This window comes from Passer montanus, unplaced genomic scaffold (assembly GCF_014805655.1).
Source record: "Passer montanus isolate IOZ18808 unplaced genomic scaffold, ASM1480565v1 scaffold27, whole genome shotgun sequence".
NCBI lineage: Eukaryota > Metazoa > Chordata > Aves > Passeriformes > Passeridae > Passer > Passer montanus.
The window spans coordinates 1,125,979-1,149,082 of NW_024367372.1; the positions used below are offsets into that span (position 1 = coordinate 1,125,979).

The 23,104-nt window shown below is 41.2% G+C and overlaps 1 protein-coding gene across 2 annotated transcripts in view; it reads right to left on the reverse strand.

The window, feature by feature from the left end:
* Positions 1 to 481: 481 nt before the first annotated feature.
* The window catches only part of PELI2 (pellino E3 ubiquitin protein ligase family member 2), a 68,021-nt gene continuing 45,398 nt past the window's right edge, over positions 482 to 23,104 (reverse strand). For both annotated transcript variants that reach the window (XM_039712840.1, XM_039712839.1), the window contains 4 exons: positions 11,630 to 11,731; positions 6,594 to 6,791; positions 6,108 to 6,296; positions 482 to 2,658 (listed from right to left, as the gene is read on the reverse strand). In XM_039712840.1, coding sequence (XP_039568774.1) covers positions 2,077 to 2,658; positions 6,108 to 6,296; positions 6,594 to 6,791; positions 11,630 to 11,731 — 1,071 coding nt within the window. In that variant the 3' untranslated portion in view covers positions 482 to 2,076. The remainder of the gene's footprint in view (positions 2,659 to 6,107; positions 6,297 to 6,593; positions 6,792 to 11,629; positions 11,732 to 23,104) is intronic.

A 23,104-nucleotide genomic window follows, 5' to 3' on the forward strand; every position in this document is an offset into this window, starting at 1 on the left:
TACTTTTTTAACAGCAAAAGCACGAAAAGAAAAGCTACTTTCAAATTATTAAAATGCTGAACATGTATACAGCAAAATTATACTAAAAACAGCAGCAGACAAAATCCATCCCATCACCATTGGCAAGGGACATGTAAAATGTTTATAAGGTTAACTATAAAACAATTTTACAACCAAAATATGAACAGGCCAATTCAAGTATATATATACAGAATATATTAAAATCATATAAATTATTTATTTATACAAAGGGCACAAATATAGCAAAAAGCTATAGTTGATTAAACAGAACTGAGCTTGAATGATCAATTTCATCTAGAGATGTTATAGATTTCTCCCAAATTTTTTTTAAACCTGGATAGATTGATACCTCAGATACCAAGAGTACAGAAAGCATAAAGAAAAAAAAACAAAAAACCAAAAACACAAATCAAAGAGTTATCATTCTGCATGAAATGAGCCTAACAGTGGGCAGGGTACATCTCATATGAAATTCTGATTTAATTATTTCCATAGTAAACATTTATCAGCTCTCTTAAAAAGTCACGAATTTCAAGTGATCCACTTCAGATGTACCACCCTGGTGCATATATTTGATTACATTTGAATGTTGTTTGATTTGCAAACATTTGGGGGGAAAAAGAGATACAAACACAACTCAATCTGCAAAAGAAAAGGTGACAGATGGCAGCAAGTTGAAAAGTGAACAAAAATGCTGAGCTGAACTGGAAATGATGCTCTCCCTTCTAGTGAAAATGCTTTAAAGTGAGCTTAAAAAATAACTTATTTTAAATTGCCTTTTTTTTTTTAATTTCAAAACATAACAGCAAACAACCTCAATGCACTGAAGCTCTTGAGAATCTAAACAGTCCCAGCCGTGGGCGTAGATTTAAGGACAGACTAAGTGCTTTCCTGAATTCAGGTTTATGGAGACAAATTCTGTACCAGCTGTACCTAAACCTCATGTGTGCTGTGGCACCACCCCTTCATCACTGCAGCAAAGCCTGGACTCCACCAGGGTGCCCAGGGAAGCTGTGGCTGCCTCTGGATCCCTGGAAGTGCCCAAGGCAAGGATGGAGCAACCTGGGACAGGGGAAGGTGTCCCTGGCATGGCAGGGAGGGAAACTGAAGAGCTTTAAGGTCCCTGACAACCCAAACCATTTTGGGAATCTGTGGCCTCCACTCACCCAAAGGTCCTGGGTAAGGAGCACTGAGGGCAAGCAAAGCAGAAATAAAAAGGCCAGACTACACACACACAGAACATCAGCTTAAACCCAGAGCTAAGTATGGGAAAGAGCAAAGTGGTTTCCCCATGGTTAAATGGAAATGGATGCAGGTTAAATGGAGAAAAACCCCAGAAAATAATCAGCCATCTCCCATACCTAATAGCCAGTGGATATCTACTACACTGAAAGGAAATCAATGCAAACAGGATTTCCTCAGTTTCAAGTAATCTTTGATGCCTTTTTGGCCAGCTGTGTTATACCATAACAGATATTTTAATAGCTCTTATCCTCTACACTTTAGGCAGCTAATTTTTTCTCTTACATATCCAATTATCTCTAGTGAACATTCACCTGTGGTTGTCCACACATTCTGTATTTGCTCCTTGAGAAACTATTCAAGTTAAATTATATTGCAAATTAAAGACAGTTACATTCTGTATGTTCCTTCTAGATTTGAAAAATAGGTTTTAAAGGCTTGTCAAAGTTTAGAAGAAAAAACCTTTCCATTAAAAAATCTTAGCTTAAAAAAATCATTTAAGACACCTTTTTCTGATCCAGGGTACTAATAAAAAGATTACAAATATACTACAATTGGACCAAGGAGACTCCATGAATATGCTGCTTTCGAGCATGCAACACCACTGATATCTGTCAAGTTCCAGGTATCAATGTATCCCAAATCCACCACAGTCCCTCCATCTCCTCATCGCTTCCCCCATCCCCGCCCTCCCACCCCGTTATTAACAACATTATAAAAAAAAGGGGTAAAATCTAGAGTTAGTGGCAAAAAACCTTCACAGTAAACCGTTCAAGACAACTTTTATTATCGTGGTCATTGCCGTGCGGTTCCTCAGTCGATGGGGCCCTGAAAGATGAGCTTGACGCAGTTGTTGCCGCCCGAGAGCTGCGTGGCGCAGAAGGGGCAGGCGGCGTGGAAGGCGTGAGTCCCGTGGGGCAGCGGGATCTGCGACCAGTACTTGGCAGTCTTCTCGGAGCACACGTGCCCACAGGGGGTGAAAGCGTGCGTGGGGGGCCCGGCGTCCACGTAGAAGCCGGCCTCGCAGCCCAGCCACAGAGGCACGTAGGGGCCCACGGTTCTGCACATGGGGCACTCGCGCTCGTTGGCTTCCGTGTCGCTGCGGTGGCCCCAGTTGTGGTAGCCGTGCACGTGGCCGCAGCTGAGGTAGGCCCAAGGCTGCTTCTCCTCCACGTCCTTCTTCTTCACCACGTCCTTGCGGGTCATGCTGGGGAAGGCCAGGGTGTTGAAGCCCACGGGGCACTGGGGCCGCGCGGCGTTGATCTCCTGCCGCAGCGCCTCGATGTGTTTCTGCGTCGGCGAGCGCAGCAGCCCGTCCGCCGTCCTCCACAGCAGCGTGGCCCCGCACAGGTCGATCAGGGAGCCGTCCTGCAGGATGTTGGTCTCGTTTTCTACCTGGTGGAACCACACAAAGGGAGGAGTTTTTACAGACACCACTGTAGCCATGATGTTTTATCAAAAATCCTTTGATTTTTCTCCTATTCTAGCTGAGAAGCCTCAGAAAAGAAACATAAACAATAACTATCTGTGGTCCGGACATTGTTTACCAACAGGTGCATCTGTGATTGGTTCCTGTAAGTTTTTTCTACTTAATAAGCAATCAAAGATGCAGCTGGCTCAGACTCTCTAAGAGTCATGAGCTTTTGTAATCTTTCTTCTCTTGTCCTTTCTAGCCTTCCAATGGATCCTTTTCTCTCTATTCTTTTAGTATAGTTTTTAGTATAGCATTTTAATATAATATGTACCATAATATAATATATAAGCCTTCTGAAACATGTTGTAAAGATTCCCCTCTCTTCCCACATCCTGGCACCCTCAAACACAACCACGCACCACATCACATTTCTCAGCATTAACCTGCTTAATTTTGTCTTACTGTTGTCCTGAATCCACCTCACCTCCTAACCTATATCTAGGATTATGATGAGCACTGCTCTCTTATTCTGTGCTTGTACAAGGGATTTGCATTTGCAGTTGCTATATAAATTATTATACAGTCTTTGGGCCCCTGAGCACGCATTTTTTCCTCCAATATTGATTCTCTGTGCCTTTGTCATATTTCAGTAAGTCCTGATAGACTGAAGAAAAGACGTGCCATTCCCTGAGGGCTGCATTAGCAGATTCTCTCCTGGAATTCTTTGCCCATACAACGCTGACAGAAGCTGCTCACACAGTAATATAAAAAAGTAGTTTTTGGTCTAAAAACTGCTACCCAGGTCAGGCCAGCTGTTCTGCCTCTCAGATGCCATTTGTTCTGGGGTGGTGGCAAGGGTCAAGCACTGAGCTCCCAGAGTGTGCCTCAGCAGCAGCACAGGTACCTGCATGGCTTAGACTGCAGCAGACAGAATACCAGTTCAATTTCTCAGGTGACAAATTTGAAGCCACACAGGCTCAGCTTATGAACAATTACCCACCCCACTCATTAGCCTTCTTATTTAATGAAGTATTCCAAGCAAACACAGCCCCAGTGTGCACTGCCTAAAGGCTTCTCTCTGATTAAAAGCAGGTACTTAAAACATTTTCAAGGGATTATGCCAAACACACGCTGTACTTCACTGAAATATTCTTTATTTTAATGTCACAAACATATAAGCAATCCATGCTTTTGCTATCAGTTCATTAATGATGAATATATATTAAAAAGGCTCTTTATAAAGTTAAAGAGAAAATAGACCTACTGCCTGACTTCATGCACAGAAAGCATGCACAAAATACCACTAATGCAGAACAAACAGCCAGATACAAACAAATACATTAAGTAGGTCACATGAAATCATCACATCTGCCTAAGAATACTATAAATGACAACCAATTTAGCATTTACATTTTAATCCAGTTTAAATTCACAGATTAACTGTGGATCATCCTTGCACAAAACACCTCAGCGGTACAATAGACTACAGATAAGAGGCCACCAGTGCCAAGTAATTCCAGCAGAAAAAAATGTAATGGTTCAAGTAGAGATGAGAGAAGCCTTGATCTGATGTTCTTTTCAGGTAATTCTTCACAAACAGCAAAACAAAAAGCTCCCTCATATGCAACGTGTTCAGTTCATTATACAGCCTGCATTTGGTTTTATGAACCCAATCAACGAATACTGATCACATCAATACCAGTGTGCCATGCAATTTTATTTAAATGAGAATTCAACTCATTTTGGATGCAGGGAGGGGGACTCATTTGTTTTGCCGTGCCTCTCTTTAGCAGCACTAAAAAGGTGTTTTGCTAACCACAAAGGCTGCAATTGCCACATCATCTGTCCAGGTCCCCAGGCAACATCTGCCTGCCACCATCAGTGTGACAAAGCAATATATGTGCTGAAGGGTGTCTGCTGAAAGCAGAGCAGCCCAACTCCATTCCCCTAACTCTTCCTGCAGTCAGTTTTCTGCAAAGCCAATGGAGAGTTGCAAAGTCAGTTCACTGAATTTCTCTCCTGGTTTTACGTGTCACAGGCCCCTGGCAGCTGAAATCTCTTACTTCTGGGAAAAGCAAAGCTCATCCTGCCTCACAGGAGAAAACAGGAATATACTTCCAGGCTCCTCTTATCTTCCCAGTGGTAAGATAAATCAAACAGAAGCTGCCTTACCCAAACTGCTTTTGCACAAAAGTGGACTCTTTTGGCAGTACTGCAAAAGACAGCTCCCCATGTCCCAGGAGAACACTCCAGAGATGGAGATTCCAGAGCAGAGTTTATTTTGCTTTTACACTCTGTGCTGTTTCAGTTGGAAAAGTGGAATTAGCAGAAAGTTCTGAGTGTTCTCCCACACACTCAGGAACAGAACAGCAGTGCAAAATCTGCTGTAACACCCAGATTTACACTCTCACAGTGCCACTGCTCAGGGCCAGCCACCCTGTACCTGCCTCCATTCAAAGCCAAGGAAACAAATGCCCTGTCACTGTTGAGCCAGAAGTGACATGGATAAAGGGTGACACACACTCCATGCATTTTCAGAAGGCTAATAACAACTTTATTAGGAACCCATTCCTTTTTATACTCTAGTTCTCTACAAGTGGACATGATTGGTCCTTTAATCAAAACACCTTCACCATTGGCTAATTAAGAAGACATCCATTTGTAAACAACCCTATGGGAAAAACAGCTTGTTACAAAACAGCACCTGTGGATTGTTTCCATTTGATTATCATCCTTTGTTTCCACCTCCCTGCAACTTCCCAGACTGATTCATGGGAAAGCTGATCTAGCTTTCTGTCTCTCTGACCACACTGTCACATCCACAGTACCCCTCGACTAATTTCAGTCACTTCCTGTTGGAGTTCTGGATGTTGAAAATTTTAGACTTTCTGTACAGACAGACTCTGGACTCCCAGGAGAGCACTACATTTGACCTGAAGCCGTGGAACAGGCTTCCAAAATTTATTGATAGCACTGAGATTATGGGTGTGTAGTTGGTTAGAAGTGTGTAATATCATGGAAAATTTAAGAGTCTGGAGTTTTAGAATACAGTAATAAATACAAAGTACAATAGAAGTTTTAGGGCAGAAGCAGGTTGTTCTTCTTTACCTTTTCTTCTCCATGGGTTTGAGTGGTATTTTATAGCTGGATAGAAAAGTCTGCATTGCGGACTTTGAGAGATTAGGTATTGGGTTAAAAGTGAAAATAATTTAGATTAATTAGATAGTTTAGCCTTAAAAGACCTTGTAATAAGAGATAGTTAACCATTTTTGTGCCTTGTTAACAAAAAACTACAGAATTGTAGACTGTAACACTGATGAAAAATAACACCCAATTCCGAACGTGAACTATCGCCTCAAGTACCTTCACTCCCAATCTCAAAAAAAACAAAAATTAAAAAAAAACCCAAAACCCAACAACTTCCACTTACCAGTTTGCCCCTGTGCTGAGCAGACCTGGTCTCCCGGAGCGTGTAGACGTCCCCACAGACGGAGATCTCCCGCCACACCCCGGGCTTGGACTCCTCCGTGAAGCCTCCCTTGGGGTGCATCACCAGCACCCCGTTGGTTGTCAATCCATCCATGTGGCCATCAGGGTTTTTCCACTTGGCTGCTTTTTCCTGCGTGTGACAGTCACAGTGACTATCAGAAATACATCAAACCATCCTAAAGAAAATCCTCTAACATTTACTAAAGTGCAGCTTCATTGTTAAAGACCATTATGACCACGAGTTTCTGCTGGTGATAACTCAGGCACATAAAATGCAGTTTCTACTTAACACTGCAGCTGGTGCCTTGGAGTAATAAAAGTCTAATGACAGTACAAGGTATCAACCAGTACAAGGAAATTTGGGGGCTTGAAAGTAACAGAATATAAACCAGAGCTTGCTTGTAACATCATTATTAGCAGTACTTACACCAAGAAATATATTTTTAGATGAGTCAAAGCCAGCTGCAAAGATCCTTGCTGTGTATGGTGGGTTCCTGTCACAAACAATCCTGCAGGCGAATCGGGAGATGGTGCTCTGGGTAATCTGGGTTTCATCACTGTTTTGATTTCCTGAAATAGTGTCTGTTACTACAAAGTCTATGGGACTTTCTGTAGATCTCCCAACCTGCAAAAAAAATTTAACATAATGGTATAAATAGAAATACCCACAACAGAAATACAAAGCATTGAGGACACAGTTTTGCATCAGCAAACTTCTGTCTACTGAATTTTTGGATGACAAGATCCAACTAGAGACTAACCTGTATTTCCACATATGTCCTAGGCAGAAATACATCACAGACATGAAATGACAAGTTTTCACTTACCACAAGTGATGTTCATGTTTGCTTGAAACAGATCAGCTGATCTGTTTGGTAAGAGTATTGTCACCAAAAAAAGTATTATCACCTTGCCTTTCCTCATCCAACCACAGCAAAATACTTGCCACTACATTCTGTCAATTAAGAAAGCACTAGCTTGGACTGACAAGTTTTATTCACATTTTCCAATTTCAAATACATTTGCTGTGAAAATAAAGGACTTTTTTTAGACCCAGAACTTGGTTATTTTGGTATGTCATAACAAACATCTACCCACCTTCATGTTTTCAGGATTTGTAGTCCCAGAAAGAAGAGCTGTCAGGCAAAACCCACCCTATGTTGAAATTTATTCCTAATCATGCACATGCATGACTAACAGAATTTAAAAACTTTCTTGAGTTAAGCAGAAATGAAACACACCCAGTAGTGTGTAGACAGGAAGACTCAGTAGACTCAGTAGTAGACAGGAAGATTTTTCTGTCTTGTCAGCTAAAAATTTTAATTCTAAATCTGCAAACATCTGGGACAGAAAACTTCATGACTACATGGATGGAAGGATCTGACTGCCAGACAGACAGTGAGGCTTTATCAATATTTCTACAGGCAAATTAGTGTTACACCAACTTTGAGCTTAACTGGGAATGTGGAGCTGAGGAACAAGAAGTGAACAGAATATTAATTTTACAGACAACTTGTGATCAAACAGAATTAGGAATACTCTTCACATGAAGCTACCTTCAGTTATCAGGTATCTACATTGATATTAAATAACCCCCTCACTAAACATGATCTTGCTGTCCCCCAAGAAGTTCCACTGTGCTCAGATCTTGCTCTTTAAGCCAGCCATGGGGAGCCATGTATGGTTCCTTCATTAACAAACATCTCTGCAAACTAAACCTGCTTTAAAGAAACACTGTTCAAGAGTCAAGGAAATGAATATTATCCACACCTAAGCCTTGCCACAACTGGATTGACAGGAACAGTGCAGGGATCTCTGCTGTGCTTCTGTCTGCTTCAAGCTCTGCTTGCAGGGCTGCAGTCTAACACATGTCAGAATTCCTGTCTCCAATGACACATCCAGTTACTGCCTCCACATCACAGGGCTCAGCACAAGCAGAAAATGGGATCAGCTCCCTGCACACGAAATACTCAACAAGGCCTAATCAAAAGTCCACATTTCAATTTCTCACAGAAAGTGTCTTCTAGAACACCCAGGAGAGAGAGTTTAGAAACTATTTAATATGGGATATTCCTGATTTATGTAACCTGACAACTTGAAGCTACATCTTACAAAGCAATATTCTTCTTCCTTTTACAGTATTATTTCTACCAGGCTTCAATTTTCCATCCAAAGCAATTCCTGCTAAGAGTCAGCACTGAGCAGCAGCAGGAACCTCATGAATAACTTTTGACTAGTCTCCATCTGTATGTGGAGTCTCTTAAAGGATAATCAATAACAAATATGAAATTAATTTGTTCATAACAAGTTTCTGCCTCATGCAGTCTCTGAAATAGATAATTCTCTCAAAACTTTTAGATGCAATTAGAGAAAAATCTGCCTCATTTTTCCTTAAAGGATGACAAAGCACACAAGTGTGCGCTCCCAGCCTTACATCACACTAATCATTCACCATGAAATTCCAATTTCTTTAGATACAACCATTATGATCTATAAACAATGAATCTATGTGCTTTTTTAAATCTCTAGAATGATATGCAGTATTTTATATAAACATGTCAGGACTTATTTGTGTCACAAGTATGTCTATGCAAAATCAAATACTTTAAATATTTGGGTTTTCTTCCATTTTTTTCCAGTTCAGAAAGCCTTCTAGAAGATCAGTCTCATGTATTGTGCTACTTTTCAGCATTCAATTTATTTGAAAAAGCGGCCTTCAAAATCTGGCAATTTTCTCAAGCTCTGTATTAAATAATGAATTTGGGTTTGAGATCACCTGAAAACCAAGTGCCTAAGGAATAAATGAAAAACTTCATGTTATCAACATCCACCCTGCAGAACTTCTACCTCATCTGCAGTTGCAGCCAGACCACAGTCACTACAGACCCAGTCCATTATTCAGAGCTGCTCTTCACACACTTCATTACTCATTTTTCTCCCATTTTCTACCACAGCACAGAAGACTTTCTTCTTTCCAGCAACTTCAGGCTGTATTTTGGGACCCTTTTTGTTAACTGTATCATCTGATTCCCCTAAGTTACTTCCAACAAGAGCCCACAAATGTGCCAGGTGCAGCAGGAGTTGTGTCCTCTGCAGGTGATTGTGAAAGCTGTGTGAGAGGCAGGCAGTGCCTGACTTTGCTGTTCCTGACAAGGCAGACTCTGCCAGCACAGAATTTAACAGCTGCAGGTTCAGCTTCAACAGAATTTCACTCTGGTGAGAGTGAGAATTGGATTCTACGTCTTCTGAAGGGTCGTTTTTCAGAAAAAAAATCAATGCTTTGTATTGAGTATACCTACTTCTTGTATAAACTTGTGGTTATTTAGGGTAGGAGCTGAACATTTTGGGTTTCGTAGTGGCATGAGCAGATATAATCAATCCATTCTCACCCCATCAAAACATGAAGGAACAGGTTCAACTTCACCTAATGCATCATCAACAGAATGGTTAAACTCTGAGGAAAATCTTCATTTACAGCGGCACATGGATGCTGCAGCATATAGAGCCTGGGAGATACCAGAGGAACACACTTGTGCATTCTTTTCTGTAATTAAATGAAGAAATCTGACCTGGATGTCACACAGACAAAGCAGCATTTGCCCACAGATTTCATAATATAGTTCCACTTAAAAACCCCAAAACCAAAACTACAAACAACACAGCAGAACACCAGCTCAAGAAGCACAGTGGGAATCAAGCACAGAAAGCCGAGTGATTTGCCCAGGAAAATACATGTTAACAGCAGTCAAAGTGGGGCCTGAAGGCTCAGGATAATCCTGTGGTCCAGGAATTATCCTTCCCTTTTCAACTTCCACATCCCACACAAGCCAAGAACACACATTTTAAAAGAAAACATCCAACTCCAAGGATTGTCTGTCCAAGTGATGCCTGGCCAACAATGAAACTCTACTCTGTGGATCAACAGACATGAATTTTGTCATCACGTACCACAGGGCTGCACTAAACATCCTCAAGGAACTTTTCTCCAACAGATTCATGAGAACAGTTAAAATCTATTGGCTCATATAAATAATGGAAACCTCTTCAGCTGCTCTGGTGCTACTTCAGGGGGAATTACTGCCACAGTCCTCAGACCACTCCTGCATCAGCCCCTGCAGGCAATGCATGGAATGCAATCCTCAGGAAAGAGCCAGAGAGCAGAAACCTGAACCAGGACACTGCACTCGAGGTCACACTGAGATCAAGCCACAGCAGGACCTCCCACACACCCCAAGACTGAAATGGTGTCTTATTCCCCCAAAAAAGCTGTACCCACCACTAGGACATTATGCAATAGATGTCTACACAGTATTCCCAGAAAAAGAAGCTGTTCTGCAACTCTTTATTCATTTCTTACTCTACCCAAAAAGAGGAAAAATCCAGCTTTCAAAAATGGCTTTTCAAAATTTATATACAGGAAAAAATTTTACTGTAGCTACTCAAGAGCTGAACAGTAACCCCAATGGATAGGTTACATTTTTCTTTCACTAGTCAACACAGAAAAACCTATTTCAGTTCGCCCTGGCTGTTCAATCCTTCATTCTGCAGCAAATGAATAAGACTGGGTTTTAATCAATTCCTATTTGGACCTAATAGTTTCAGTCACACTGGGAAATTTAATATAGAGCAAAACACAGAAGTCAAGAGAAGCAACAACACCTGCAAAGAGTTATTTCCTCTCTGTCAACAGCACTCAGCTGCTGACCCTTCTAAATATGAAAGGCTGAATGAGGAGGGATAACAATTCCTGGTGAGATGCTCTAGGTAACACAGACCTGACCAGTCTAAAATGAGAAAGGTTGTTTCTTTGGCATGTTTGGGTTCCCCAAGTTTGAAGTCTAAGGATTTCTGCTCTCTTATTATACATAAAAATAACCATGGCACAGAAAATCAATTAGGTTACCAGACTGTTAAATGATGCAGAAAAACAGAAATGCAGACAGGGGACAATAGATGGGAGCTTAGAGAAACTCAGCCCACACCACCTGAGGGATGTGCACAGCCCTCAGGAACTCATCATAATGAGTTGAAATTATAAGTATCATTTATCACTGGTTTGTCTCCCCTACTGCCCAGCTCCTTTTACTTTCCTCCTTCCCCATCCCATGTCCTACTCCTTCCACTTCGTTTTTACTCCAGCTACATGATTAACTGGAGGGTGGTGGGTGTAATTCTGTGCTCACTCTTGAATCCAAACAGAGCACACATTTCTCTCCAGTACTGTTTGTCTTTGGAGAAAAGGCAGAGTACAATTAAAGGAGGAAGTCAGTAAGAAGATTAACAGATGCTGCTGTGGGTTTGCAAAGAGCAGAATAATGCCAAATTTCAAAGTGCTCCCATATGAATGCAGCTGGGTCAGACTGTGGAAATCCCACAGGTCACAGAGAATACCCAGAGGATAAGGCAGAACTGGGGTTTCTTATGTTGCTTTTAAAAAACAATCCAAGTATTTTAGAGCCTTACCTGAAACATGTCTGTATCTCGGTCATGAATATATTCCACTACAACTGTCTGGCTTCTGGATAATGTGTAAGAGATGCTGTGGTGGCCTTTTGAGCTGATTGCCTGGTGGATAAAAAAAAACCAAGATGTCTATTACACACAAAAATATTGTAATCAAATCATTTTTCTACATAAACACCTTTGCTGTGATCAGGAAAAGCAGTGTATCGTAACGTGTTATTACAAGGTTGGGTAAGCACATACAATAGGATTTCTTTTGTTTGTTTTTAATGGAAAACCCAAGCTGCACTTGTTTGTTTCTAGTTCAGAAGTACCCGATACTTTTTTTACATTTTTATACACATTTTTTACATTAAAAAATGTAAATTTTTAATGTAAATGCCATTTTATATGGCATTTTCTATGTAAAAAATACCGTCTTTTTTCCAAATACCTTTTTTCTCTGAAATTACATTAAATTCCTAACCCTTGCAACAACTTGTACCCTAGCAAAGACTAGGAGTTTTGGGAGCTTTGGCTTGTTTTTGAAGTAAGTGAACAATAGAACTGATTTCCAGTTAAGAGCCAGGACTTCAGGTTAAGAAAATTTCTGGTTATATCAGAAAGAGCCCAGCAATTTTATATAACTGGTGACAAAATCCAAACACTTTCAGTGTGGTTTTCCTCATTAAAGGGTACTTCTTACTACCTGTCAATGTAGACTGGTGTCTACAGATATGGATTTAGCATCAAAGATTAAGAAGGATTTCAGTATTTAAAGGAAGACAAGAGGACAGCTCCTGTTTTCTGCTTTATCTCACAAAGACTGAGGGAAAAAAAGCTGACAAAATCTATTGGCTAACAGGGAAATAGATGTAAATATAAAGGTCCATATAACCACACACAGTTATGGAAGGTAATGACTGTTACTGCTCAGAAAACACTTTGCAGACACTTAAGCAATGAATTAATAAGTTAATTAAGGCTTCCTCCAATTTTCAGGGATAATCAGTTTTAAGGGGATAATTTTCTCCAAGAGGTTCTCTCACTTGCTCCTTTCCTTTGTTCTGCTTTTCACCTAAAGAATTCACAGATAGGGATGGTTAAACTAAACAACTAAATATATTCTACTCATCTGCCTGCCATCCCTCACAAAAGCCTAAATTATGCCAAAGCTCCATCAATTATTGAACAAATCATTAAAAATCCTTCTGAATGCTGGAGGTATTAAAAACATCTATGTGCATACTAAAAGCCTACTAAGGGTTAGCAAGAGTATTTGACACAGAATTATTGAAAACACGTAATGGAAGAATTGTTTCTTGCAAACCTCATGCATTTAAAACCACACAATGCTTTTACAATATGCTGGAAGTTCTAGCACCTGCTCTAGTGGAAAATGTCCTTTCCAATGGCAGAGGGGTGGAACTGGATCATCTTTGAGGTCCCTTCCCACCAAACCATTCTATAATTAGGCAATACAACCTTTCCCACTACTTCTTTTCTGTAATAAAGCTTTCAACAAAACTTGAAGACAAAGTCTAGGCATTGTAACAACTGAGAAGCGATGTAAACACACTTGATAATCAGTAATAGCCAGATTCTGAATTTCCCAGATTATTTATAGTGTTTTGTAATAACCACTACAGTGGCACACAGTTGCAAGCACAAACAGCACCAAAATACAGTTTGGATTAAGTCACTAACACTCTGTGACCTGCCAGGACACTGAGCTGTGCTCTCAGAAGTTTCTCCTCTGTGCCTGTTTGACACCTAAAAAAGGGATCTCAAATCCCTGGCAGGTCTCAGGTGCTCCTAGGATAGAAAATAAATAAAGGTGTTCCTAGGATATAAAGAAATAAAGAATGAAGTGAAATAAAGAAATAAACAGGAGACCCTTACACCTTAAGTTTTAAGCTTAATATATCAATAATCAGTTCACACTCATATTAACAGCTATCACCATTTCAAAGATCAGAAAGCAGTAGCTTTCCTACACAAGATTTCACTCATTTCCACAAATCTCTGCTGCAGCTGGAATACAGCAGAGGACAGAGTGTGAATGTGACAGTCCTGACTGCAGCTCCGGCCACTCTGTGCAGCACTGGCCACCAGCACCCAGGCAGGGACGTGGCCCCACGCTCATCCTCGTGTCAGACAAGCTTCTGCATCACCTGGAAGCTTTGCTGAGAACCCAAGCTGAAAGTTTTAAGGTCTGATGGATAAAACACAGAGGGAAACACAAAGACTTCCTGAATTACTGAGTCAGGTCGTGCCCTACGCCTACAGAGCTCAGGGCTTAGATATATTAATAATACTGACCAGGGTCAGTGTGTCCTCTGAAATTCCAGGGTAGGACATAATCTTCTTTTCTCTGTGTGCTCCTTTCCCCTCTCAACTTTTCTTTCCCATCTACTCCCCCTCCCCTTTGTTTTCCATTATTTATACCCAGTTATTTTCAGTGAAGAAACGCTACATTTAATTTCCTGGAATTGTGTAATCATTTTTGGAAAAAGCCAAGAATGTTATGAGAAATGTTTCAACTTGTGTGCTTTCACAGCCTGCTCAGCACCAAGTTACTCCAATTCAGACACTTTACAGGTATTTTAAGTGCTGGTCTCAAAGCAATTGGCCACTTCCAAGTCAAGAAATAAAGAAGTGACAAGTAACAGTATTTTAGGAACTACACAAAACAGTGGAAATTAAGACTCCTAATAAAACATTACTGCAAGTGGAATGCAGACACAGGCAAAATCATGAAGGATTTTGACTGCTTGAGGAAATATAGAACCACACTTCAAGTCCCAAAAGAGTCTGGAGACTGATTGCACAAATCTGTGGAGTTTTTTGCAACCAAAAAGTGAGTTGCCCCTTTTTACTGCTTTTTGCATTCCAATTTTCAGACTGTTTTTCCTGTCAGCAGGATTCCCTCCTCAAAACTCCTTGATGCTGTCACGTAATTGTCCTGGTGTAGCAACAAGTCATGAGAAAAGCCCCAACTCCCACAAGAATTACAGCAGCTTCACAAGTTCTAGCAGATAAATTCAGAGTTTCAGGCTGGACAACACCATGTCCACCTTCCAGGCAGGAAACAGGGCAAGAAAAAACAAGAACCTGGCACCAAACTCTGCTTCTGTTTCTTCACCTCCACTCCGAGGCTGCCAAGATCCACCATACTAGGTATTTTCAAAGCTTTTTCTCAGAATCCACTAAGCTTTTGAGTGAGTGGAATTGTAGAATCGTTTTAGTTTTAAAACACTTTTAAGATCATCAAATCCAACCATAAATCCCAGGATTGTGGTTTCACCTGAGTAGTCAAGGAAGGGAAATCTTCCTTCAGGCACTTCCAGCATTTTGGGCTTCTTTACTCGAGCAGTTTGTTCCTATTTTTTAGGTTCTTAAAAGTGTAATGAAAGTTATCCATTGAACAGGGAAAAAACAAACAAACAAACAAAAAAACAACCCAACAACCAAAACATTATCCATTAAACAGGGAAAAAAAGGCAACCAAACAAAAAACCAAACAACCCAACAACCAAAACACTCTGAATTAGTTTCTAACAGGTACAAATGTTGGAAAAACCTCACTAACATCCATAGCCTGAGCCTACCAAGCCAATCCAGGCTGGCCACAGAAAATCCCACTCCTCGTCCAGTAGGAATGTTGGTGAGGAAGCACAGGCTGGGTGAATTCAGCTGCTACACAACACTTGGTTTTCTACATTTAACTGTCTCAAGGTGCCGAGTTCAAATAATTCCCTTTGGAGGAAACAGAGAGCAAGTGAAGATGAACTGACAAAAACCCTGTGGAGGAATAGGGGAAACAAACAGCAGCAAGAGATTTTTCCAGAATAATTCCAGTGCTAGTGACTATGTCCACAGTGGGGCTGAGGGATTTTTAGAAGTCCAAATGCCAAACAAAAGCAGTAGGGGAACCCTGAGTGCCATATTCTACATGCCATGAAGGGACAGATTTGCCCATCCCTTTTCCAAGACAGGGCTCATGTTTGCACAGCAATCCATCCATCTCCATGGGGCTTCCCACATGGAGGCTCCAAGCCTCACTGGTGAGCTGGAAGATTCCCCCCTATAGCTCCAGGCAAACCCCACAGCTCCCCCCCACCTCAAGATTTGTGTTCTGGTGATTTTGGATCAAAACGGCCCAATTTTAACAGAGCCTGAAAGGAGAAGGCCCATCACCTCACAATAACATGGCCCAAGCGAATGTTCCCTTTTTTTTTATTATTCTTTTTCATTTTTCAGCTTTGCTAATAGCTCAAGTTTCCAGTTATATCCTTCCTGCTGGCTGGAATTACACTTGGCCTTGCAACATGGCCCAAGCAAATGTTCTCTTTTTTTTTATTTTATTTTTCATTTTTCAGCTTTGCTAATAGCTTAAGTTTCCAGTTATATCCTTCCTGCTGGCTGGAATTACACTTGGCCTTGGTTTTTCCCCTGCCTCCTTACACACACTTTTTCATTCTTGCTCCTTTCTCTCTGTTTTGAGAACAAAACCTCATTCCAGCACTTTGCCCTCACAATCAAAGCAGCAGCTAAAGGCTATGACTTACAAATCTGTCAGGTCTCAGAGGAGCCAAGATCAAATAGAGATCAAACAGAGTCTGCTTTCCCAGCAGCAACACTGCAACTCTGCCAGCTCCTGGAATATCTCAGTCCATCTGAATTCTTTGCTCTCCACTGACTCCCCTGGAAAGGGGATGCTATCAGTTTTATCATCATTTCCAGAAGGGAGAAAATCAAATTGCCTCACCCCACATAAAGGCACCTCGTAGATAAAGGGGATAAAAATATATAAAGGTTATATTTAAAACCAGTGTTTTTTAGTGCTCTGCTTTTTAGCCAAGATACAGAAAAATGGAGGGAACAAAACTAGAACTTAACAGATCTTCAACAGATTATCCCCAAGAGCAGAAATGGCTCTTTAGTCAGAATTTCCACCTTTTTCTCCTACACTGAATTTATATCTGTGCTCAGCCAGATGTTCCCTCCCTGGGACCATGTCCTGGTGTGCCACAGCAAAGCCCTGGACACTGACAGTGCTGCTCATTCCCCTGAGTCACCTCCAGCCCCAGAGTTCAAGAGCAGGTCAGGAGCTCACATCAACTTAACACTGTTAAGTCAAACCTTCCGTGTCAGGAGGGTGTCAATGAACTACAGAAGCGGATCCCAAAATTCTCAGAGCCTTTACTTGCAAAGCTTGCAGGGAACAAGTCTAATCCATTTCTAGAAATAGAGATTTTATTGCTTCCTCCTGGCTTGCAAACCATGTTTCCAAGGAATGAAAAAAAAACCCTCTGCATTTGGAAATTTAAAATTCATTCCCTTGTGGCAGGTGAGCTCCCCAAAGAGGGCAAGAGGGACTTAATGTTATTATGGTCACCAACTCTTGTGCACTATAGCAGAAATAAAAGCTAAAACCCATTAAGAAAGAGGCAGATGTCTCACAGGAAGGGCTGCTTCATCAGAATAGGATTTTTAGTTTAGTTAATTAGGTTGGATTAGGACAATAAAATGATTTATGGGAACACTTTAGTTTTCTTTGTTGGTAGTCGAGCTGACCGACACCACAGTGACGTGTTTAAAATTAATGACAGCAGAGCCTTCATGAGTTAAATGCTTTCAGACTTGGCTGCCAGCCTTCCATTGCTTTTATAAAAAGAGAACACTAGAAACACTCAGGGATGTCAGACAAAAGATCTTGCAACTTAAAAGGAAGCTTTAGCCAGCAAGGAAGGAAGCCTTCAAAAGTGAAGAACACATCCCATTTCCACTGGATTTTTGGACAGACTGGCTGCCAGAGCCAGAAGACTCTGAGCTATCATAAGAAAACACAACAAAAGCTCCTGAGCATGAGCCACTGATATTTTACCCACATCAGAAAAGTATGTCCACCACTTGGGAAGTTTCCCAGCAAATTAAGACAAATGCCAATAGAACATTAGCTAAAGACTGTTTGCAATTTTACTCTGTCTCAAACCTAACAGTAATTGCCCAGAATTACTGCTTCTCTAAGACAGCATTTCAATAAATTTACACTGACCTCTGCCTATTGATACAGCTATTATACATATATACTGTAATTTTCCTAGAGCCTTCTGCAAAGAAAGACACATTATTATGGAAAAGTTAAGGGTTCATAAGCCTGTAGGAGAGGCTGAAATATCTGAATCAACCAGAACCACTGGCCCAGCTCTTTTAACTCTGCATGTGCTTCCTGCACAGCTCCACAGCTCTTCCAGGATTTTCCCTTTCCTTTCCTTATAAACATTGCAACTGCAACAATATCTATGCAGTCATTTTTGAAATATCAATGTTAACACCTTGTCTGTCTCTAATATTTCAGCTGTCAATATTCTCTTGACAACTAAATGAGTGTTAGGAAATGGCCAAAAAAAAACCAAAAAAAAACAACCAAGAGCCAGCAACTGCATGTAGGGAAGGAAATGTGCCACCACAAAGAAATTAAATTTTGTCACTTTGAAACGACCTATGTGTGGCACTGTCTGCAATCCCTGTCACAATGAACGAGCTGGAGCATGAAAATATCAGGTCACCCACCCCACTTCCCACTATTGAAAGCAGATCATCCCCAAAACTCAAAGCTCAGTGACTACACAGAAACAAAGTCAGCAGAGTGTGGTTTATTTACACTTCACATTTTTCTGGCATTTGAAGCACTCCCAGGTTTGTTCTGTGCACCCTTTCCCGCTGAGGCTGGAGGGGACAGAAGGGACAGCACATTTGTCTCGAGCACACATCAAAGCCATCTGCTCCAAGTGCACATGTGGGGTTGTGTGCTGCCACTCGAGCACGATTTATCAACTCAACAGGCAGATGTTAAACCCTTTTCTCCATTTGCTGAATCTGTGCTGTTTAAGACAACCAGCCAATAGCACACACAGCACCCTCTCTAGAGAGGCAGCACCAAAACATGCCATTCCCTAATTCTCTGGCTGGGTCCTGCAGCAAGGAAGGAGGCAGAAAGGGAAAAGTTATCCTAGATAACTGTAAAGCTAAGTCAGGGCTAATAAGACACTTGGCTATACTCCGCTTTTCAGAAGAACATAGAGTAGACCTCTCTTCAAACAACAGGGAGTATTCAAACATCTTCAAAATGCACAGGGGGTGTGTTGGTGAAACTGCACAGATTGTAGTTAGGGGTCCAAACCATCATTTTGCAGCCACTGACCAGACCAGAGTCCCTCCTCATTCCCAGGACTCCTGACCAGCTCTGCAAGCGCAGTTGTTCCCCTAAGTAAGCAAAACCAGCTCAAAGTAGACACCAGTTTATACCAACACACACCAACTTTATGACACAGTAGTTCAGGAGTTGCTCTGTAAATCACCAACTTTTGGTGGTTGTGAACCAACACTTTACAGAACCAACCTATGAATCATTCTCCTCCCAGTCTCACCTTTTCACTTTTCCAGCTCTTAAGATCTTTCTTCTGTCTTTCCATTTTCTTCTGCCCATGTTCAGTATTACAAGTGATCTTTCATCTGTCTTTGGAATTATCTGTGTCTTTCCTCTTTTAGTCAGTTTGCTGAATTTCCTCCCCCAAACAGACCACAGCCAGAGACAGCTCAGAGGAATCACACAAAGGTGCAGCAGTGTCAGACCCAAATCTTCCTTCCCAAAATCCAGAACTCTCCTCTGGACACATTTGTGCCTGCACACTGCTGTGACACTTTCTATCACAGCTGCTCTAGAGCTGCCTCCTGGGAATCCAGTGTTGAGGACACATTTTAGCTGCTTTGAGCCTCAGGAGACATCTCTGTTTATCCCTGTCCTATGCAGAGTTTCACGTTTGAAAGGAGGCCTTAAGTGGTGTTTATCAAACTGTCACATGCAGATTTTTGGAAGTTTTGAAATTTTTTTTTTGTATTTTTAGTCAACAATAACTAATCCAGACTTAAAAAAAAAAAGTCCCACTACTTCTTATTTACTCTAGCATGGATCCTCTTTTCGTTGTCTTAACTGATCACTACAGACTACATGGGGATCCCTCACTCTATTACAGGTTAGATTTCCATATTACTCTCAACACAGATTACACTCAAATCATTAAGATAATTTTTGGACACCACTGAGACCTTCCCTCATGTGTGACTTTTTGGAAAGCAAAACTTCTGACCCCAAAACTCCTGACATTAATTTCCTAAGAGTAGGATTTCTCCAGGAAGACTGCAAGACTATAGATTTAAACATGAAGGCATAAACATGATTTTGTCACTGCAGCTGGATCACATCCCCAAAACTCTTGACACACCCACAAAAATATCAGTAATTAGAGAAGGATGCAACAGTGTTTGCAACTGAACATTCTGGTGCCAACAGTCTACAATTCATTTATATACATCAGAACAAAAGCAGCAGATGCCTGGCTACACTCATGTATTTGGGTATGCCAAGCACACAAAATAGCCACAAATTAGAATCCTTAACTAAAAGCCAGACAAAAAAAAATACAGTGGTAAAGTCCCCTCAAGGGCTTCTATCAATCCACAGCCTGAAAGATTTGTACACTCTGCTCATCAGCAGTGAATGCTTCTGTGAATCAAAGCACCCCTGAGCACCAAGCTGTGCCTGCCTGCCAAGGAGAGCACACAACACCAGGAGAAGCTGTAGATCATTCCACAGCTCCCAGAATCCATAAATTGCATCTGACACAAGTCAGTTTTACATTAAGACAGCCAAAGACTCTCCAGACAGTTACCTTAACAAACCTGTTAAGCAGCTGCACAAAACTCTCTCAAGAGAAAAAAAAAAAAAAAAAAGGCAAATTCTTCTTGCCAAAAAGCCATTCAGTGCTTCTAGAAAGCAGTTAGATTTTATAGAGCCCATCAAGGGACAGAAGCTGCTTTCTAGAAATCACACTATGGAATATTGTCCTGATAGAAAACACTCTGACAGAACAAACCCAAAAGCAATCAGGTTCTTTTTTACTGGCCTGGGATTGCTGCAGGAACTGCAATAAATCATTGCAAACTGGGACTTTTTGGCAATTTCCTCTGTGGAGACTTTCAATAATAAAAAATATCCTATAAAATAGTTCAACTAGTGCTTGAACCAAGTTGGGCAAACTTGACAGTAGCTCTGGGCAAAAGTATGTTAAGCCCACTTTTCAAACAGTGTCTTTACTGCAAGAGATTTCTGGGGGCAGAAGGCACAAGCCAGGTAAATCTGTAGGATCTGTCTCCTACAGAGATGAAAGGGATGATCTGAGCTCTAAGTTCACTGACAAGTTAACAGCCCACATCTTGCATGTGGAAAAAAAAATCCCTTTTGGTTTCTTTAGCCCTACAAGTGCACAGTGAACACAGTATTTGTAACCTTTCCAGTTCTCATTTATACACATTACCAAGCATCTTCCTGGGCACAGTTCAGAGCTTCCTCACATTCCTTACACACCTTAGTGTACTTAAAAACACACATACACACACTGAACTGTGTTTAACTGAGCTACTTAAGTGATTTAAGTCAACAAGATAATACATTAAACAGCAGTCAGAATTAAACCCTGATTTATGTGCTGCACAGGAGTTGAAAAATCAAATTGCTAACAAGTGGGAAGCAAGGAGCTTTCCTCTCCACATGTGCAGCTGCCAAGCTCATTCCAAAACATAAGTGACTGTAAACCTCTCTGGTGCTGTCTCTGAATTTGTGCAAAACTGAAAACAAGGCTGGCCCCGATACCCAAACCTTCTAAATTACACAAGGGAGAAGAAAAAAAGGCAATCTCTGCAGCCAGGAGGTGTCAGGGCTCTGGAGGATGAGACCAGTACTGCCTGTCCACCCTGCAAACTGAGAAACACTGAGAAAGCAAATCCCATTCTCAGTCACCCACCAGAACTACAACAAAGTGTCTGCAACAAGTTTAGGATTCATTTATCCCAGAATGTTTTGTCCCTGAGTGTTACCCCAGAACTTTTAGTGTCCAAGACACCAGCCAGGTTCACAAAACACAAGCAGCACCAGCAGAGGGAGGTTCAGCTGAAAGCCACACATTTAACTTCAGCATCTTTGTGTTTACTGAATAAGGAAACTGGAATAAGGACTGGGGAAAATACCAATAGCACACTAGTGAGCAAAGCAAGCACAAAAGAACTGGCTGAGAGCACTTGAGCCAAAATACAGGTCACATCTGCCACTAAACAGCTTTGATAGCAGCGTGCAGCCAAAGGGAACTTTACAGGAGAGTCCAACACAGTCACTTCCTGATATAGGCTGGATATTAGGAAAAAGTTTTTTACAGAAAGGATGATAAAGCTCTGGAATTGTCTGCCCAAGGAGGTGGTGGAGTCACCATCCCTGGGTGTGTTTAACAAAGCCTGGATGTGGCACTGGGTGACCAGGTTGAGTTGAGGTGTTATGGGTTGGACTCGATCTTTAAAGCCTCTTCCAACCCAGGGATTCTGGGGAAATGTGCCACAGTGAGTTCTGTTGTAAATGTGCCACATCCTCAGCCCCCATGCCCAGAGCAGAGGACTCTGCCCCATGGTTTATAAAATCACGGGATTGTTTAGTTCCATTTCAAACCCCAGGGTGTGAAAGGGTGAGCACAGGGCAATTAAGAGGCAGGAAAATTCAAATCTGCAGACAGGCCTTCACAGAGCAGCCACATCTGCTTCTCTCCCATCAGATAAAGACCACCACAGCCCATTACTATTCTGAGCTGGTAGCAAAATCCTTCCCTTTACCGCTTTGCAATGGAATAAATTTAGCTTACTCTAGATTGTACTGAAGGATATTCTGCAGCCCAATTCCCAGTGTTCAGAGAAAGTAATTAGAGGATTAGTGGCCTCTATTGCTCTCCCTTCCTGTTATTTTCATTGTGTTCTCAAATTTGAATCTTCTGTCGTTTTTCAGTAAGATTGATACAGACAGAGGAGAGGAAGGGAAATTTATTTCCCTAAAATTTAAATCTATCATGCTAGCTTAAAAATTCAAGCCACAAAGATTCATTTTAAAATTTATGATCCTGGAATTTGGGTTTAGCAGGCTCTACTAGATGCATCCACATCAGGAAATTACCACTTATCTTTCCTACAGTTTATTAAAATTTAAAGCAAGCTTTACAGGCAACTTGCTTTCTATTCGTATGTAATGTCAGATAAGAGAACAGCTCATCAGAAGCTCTGCACTTCACACAACATGATTTTACCACTGATATGACCTGCTTTGCCCCTCTCCAAAACAGGCTGGCTCAGACAGAAGCACAACTCCATCCCATAATAACACTTTTTTCTCAGATATATCTTTAGTAATAAGACCCAGATTATCTGAACACATACCCACAGAGACAGAAAGATTATAATATTTAAAATTATACTTTAAAAATATTTTTATTTTAAAAATAAAGACGTAGACCACAAATTTAGTGTTGCAGGAGCAAAATTATGGGATATGTCACTATTTCTATGAAAAATACAATTTTCCCAGTGGCAGGTGGGACTTGGGGCTTTATATTGAAT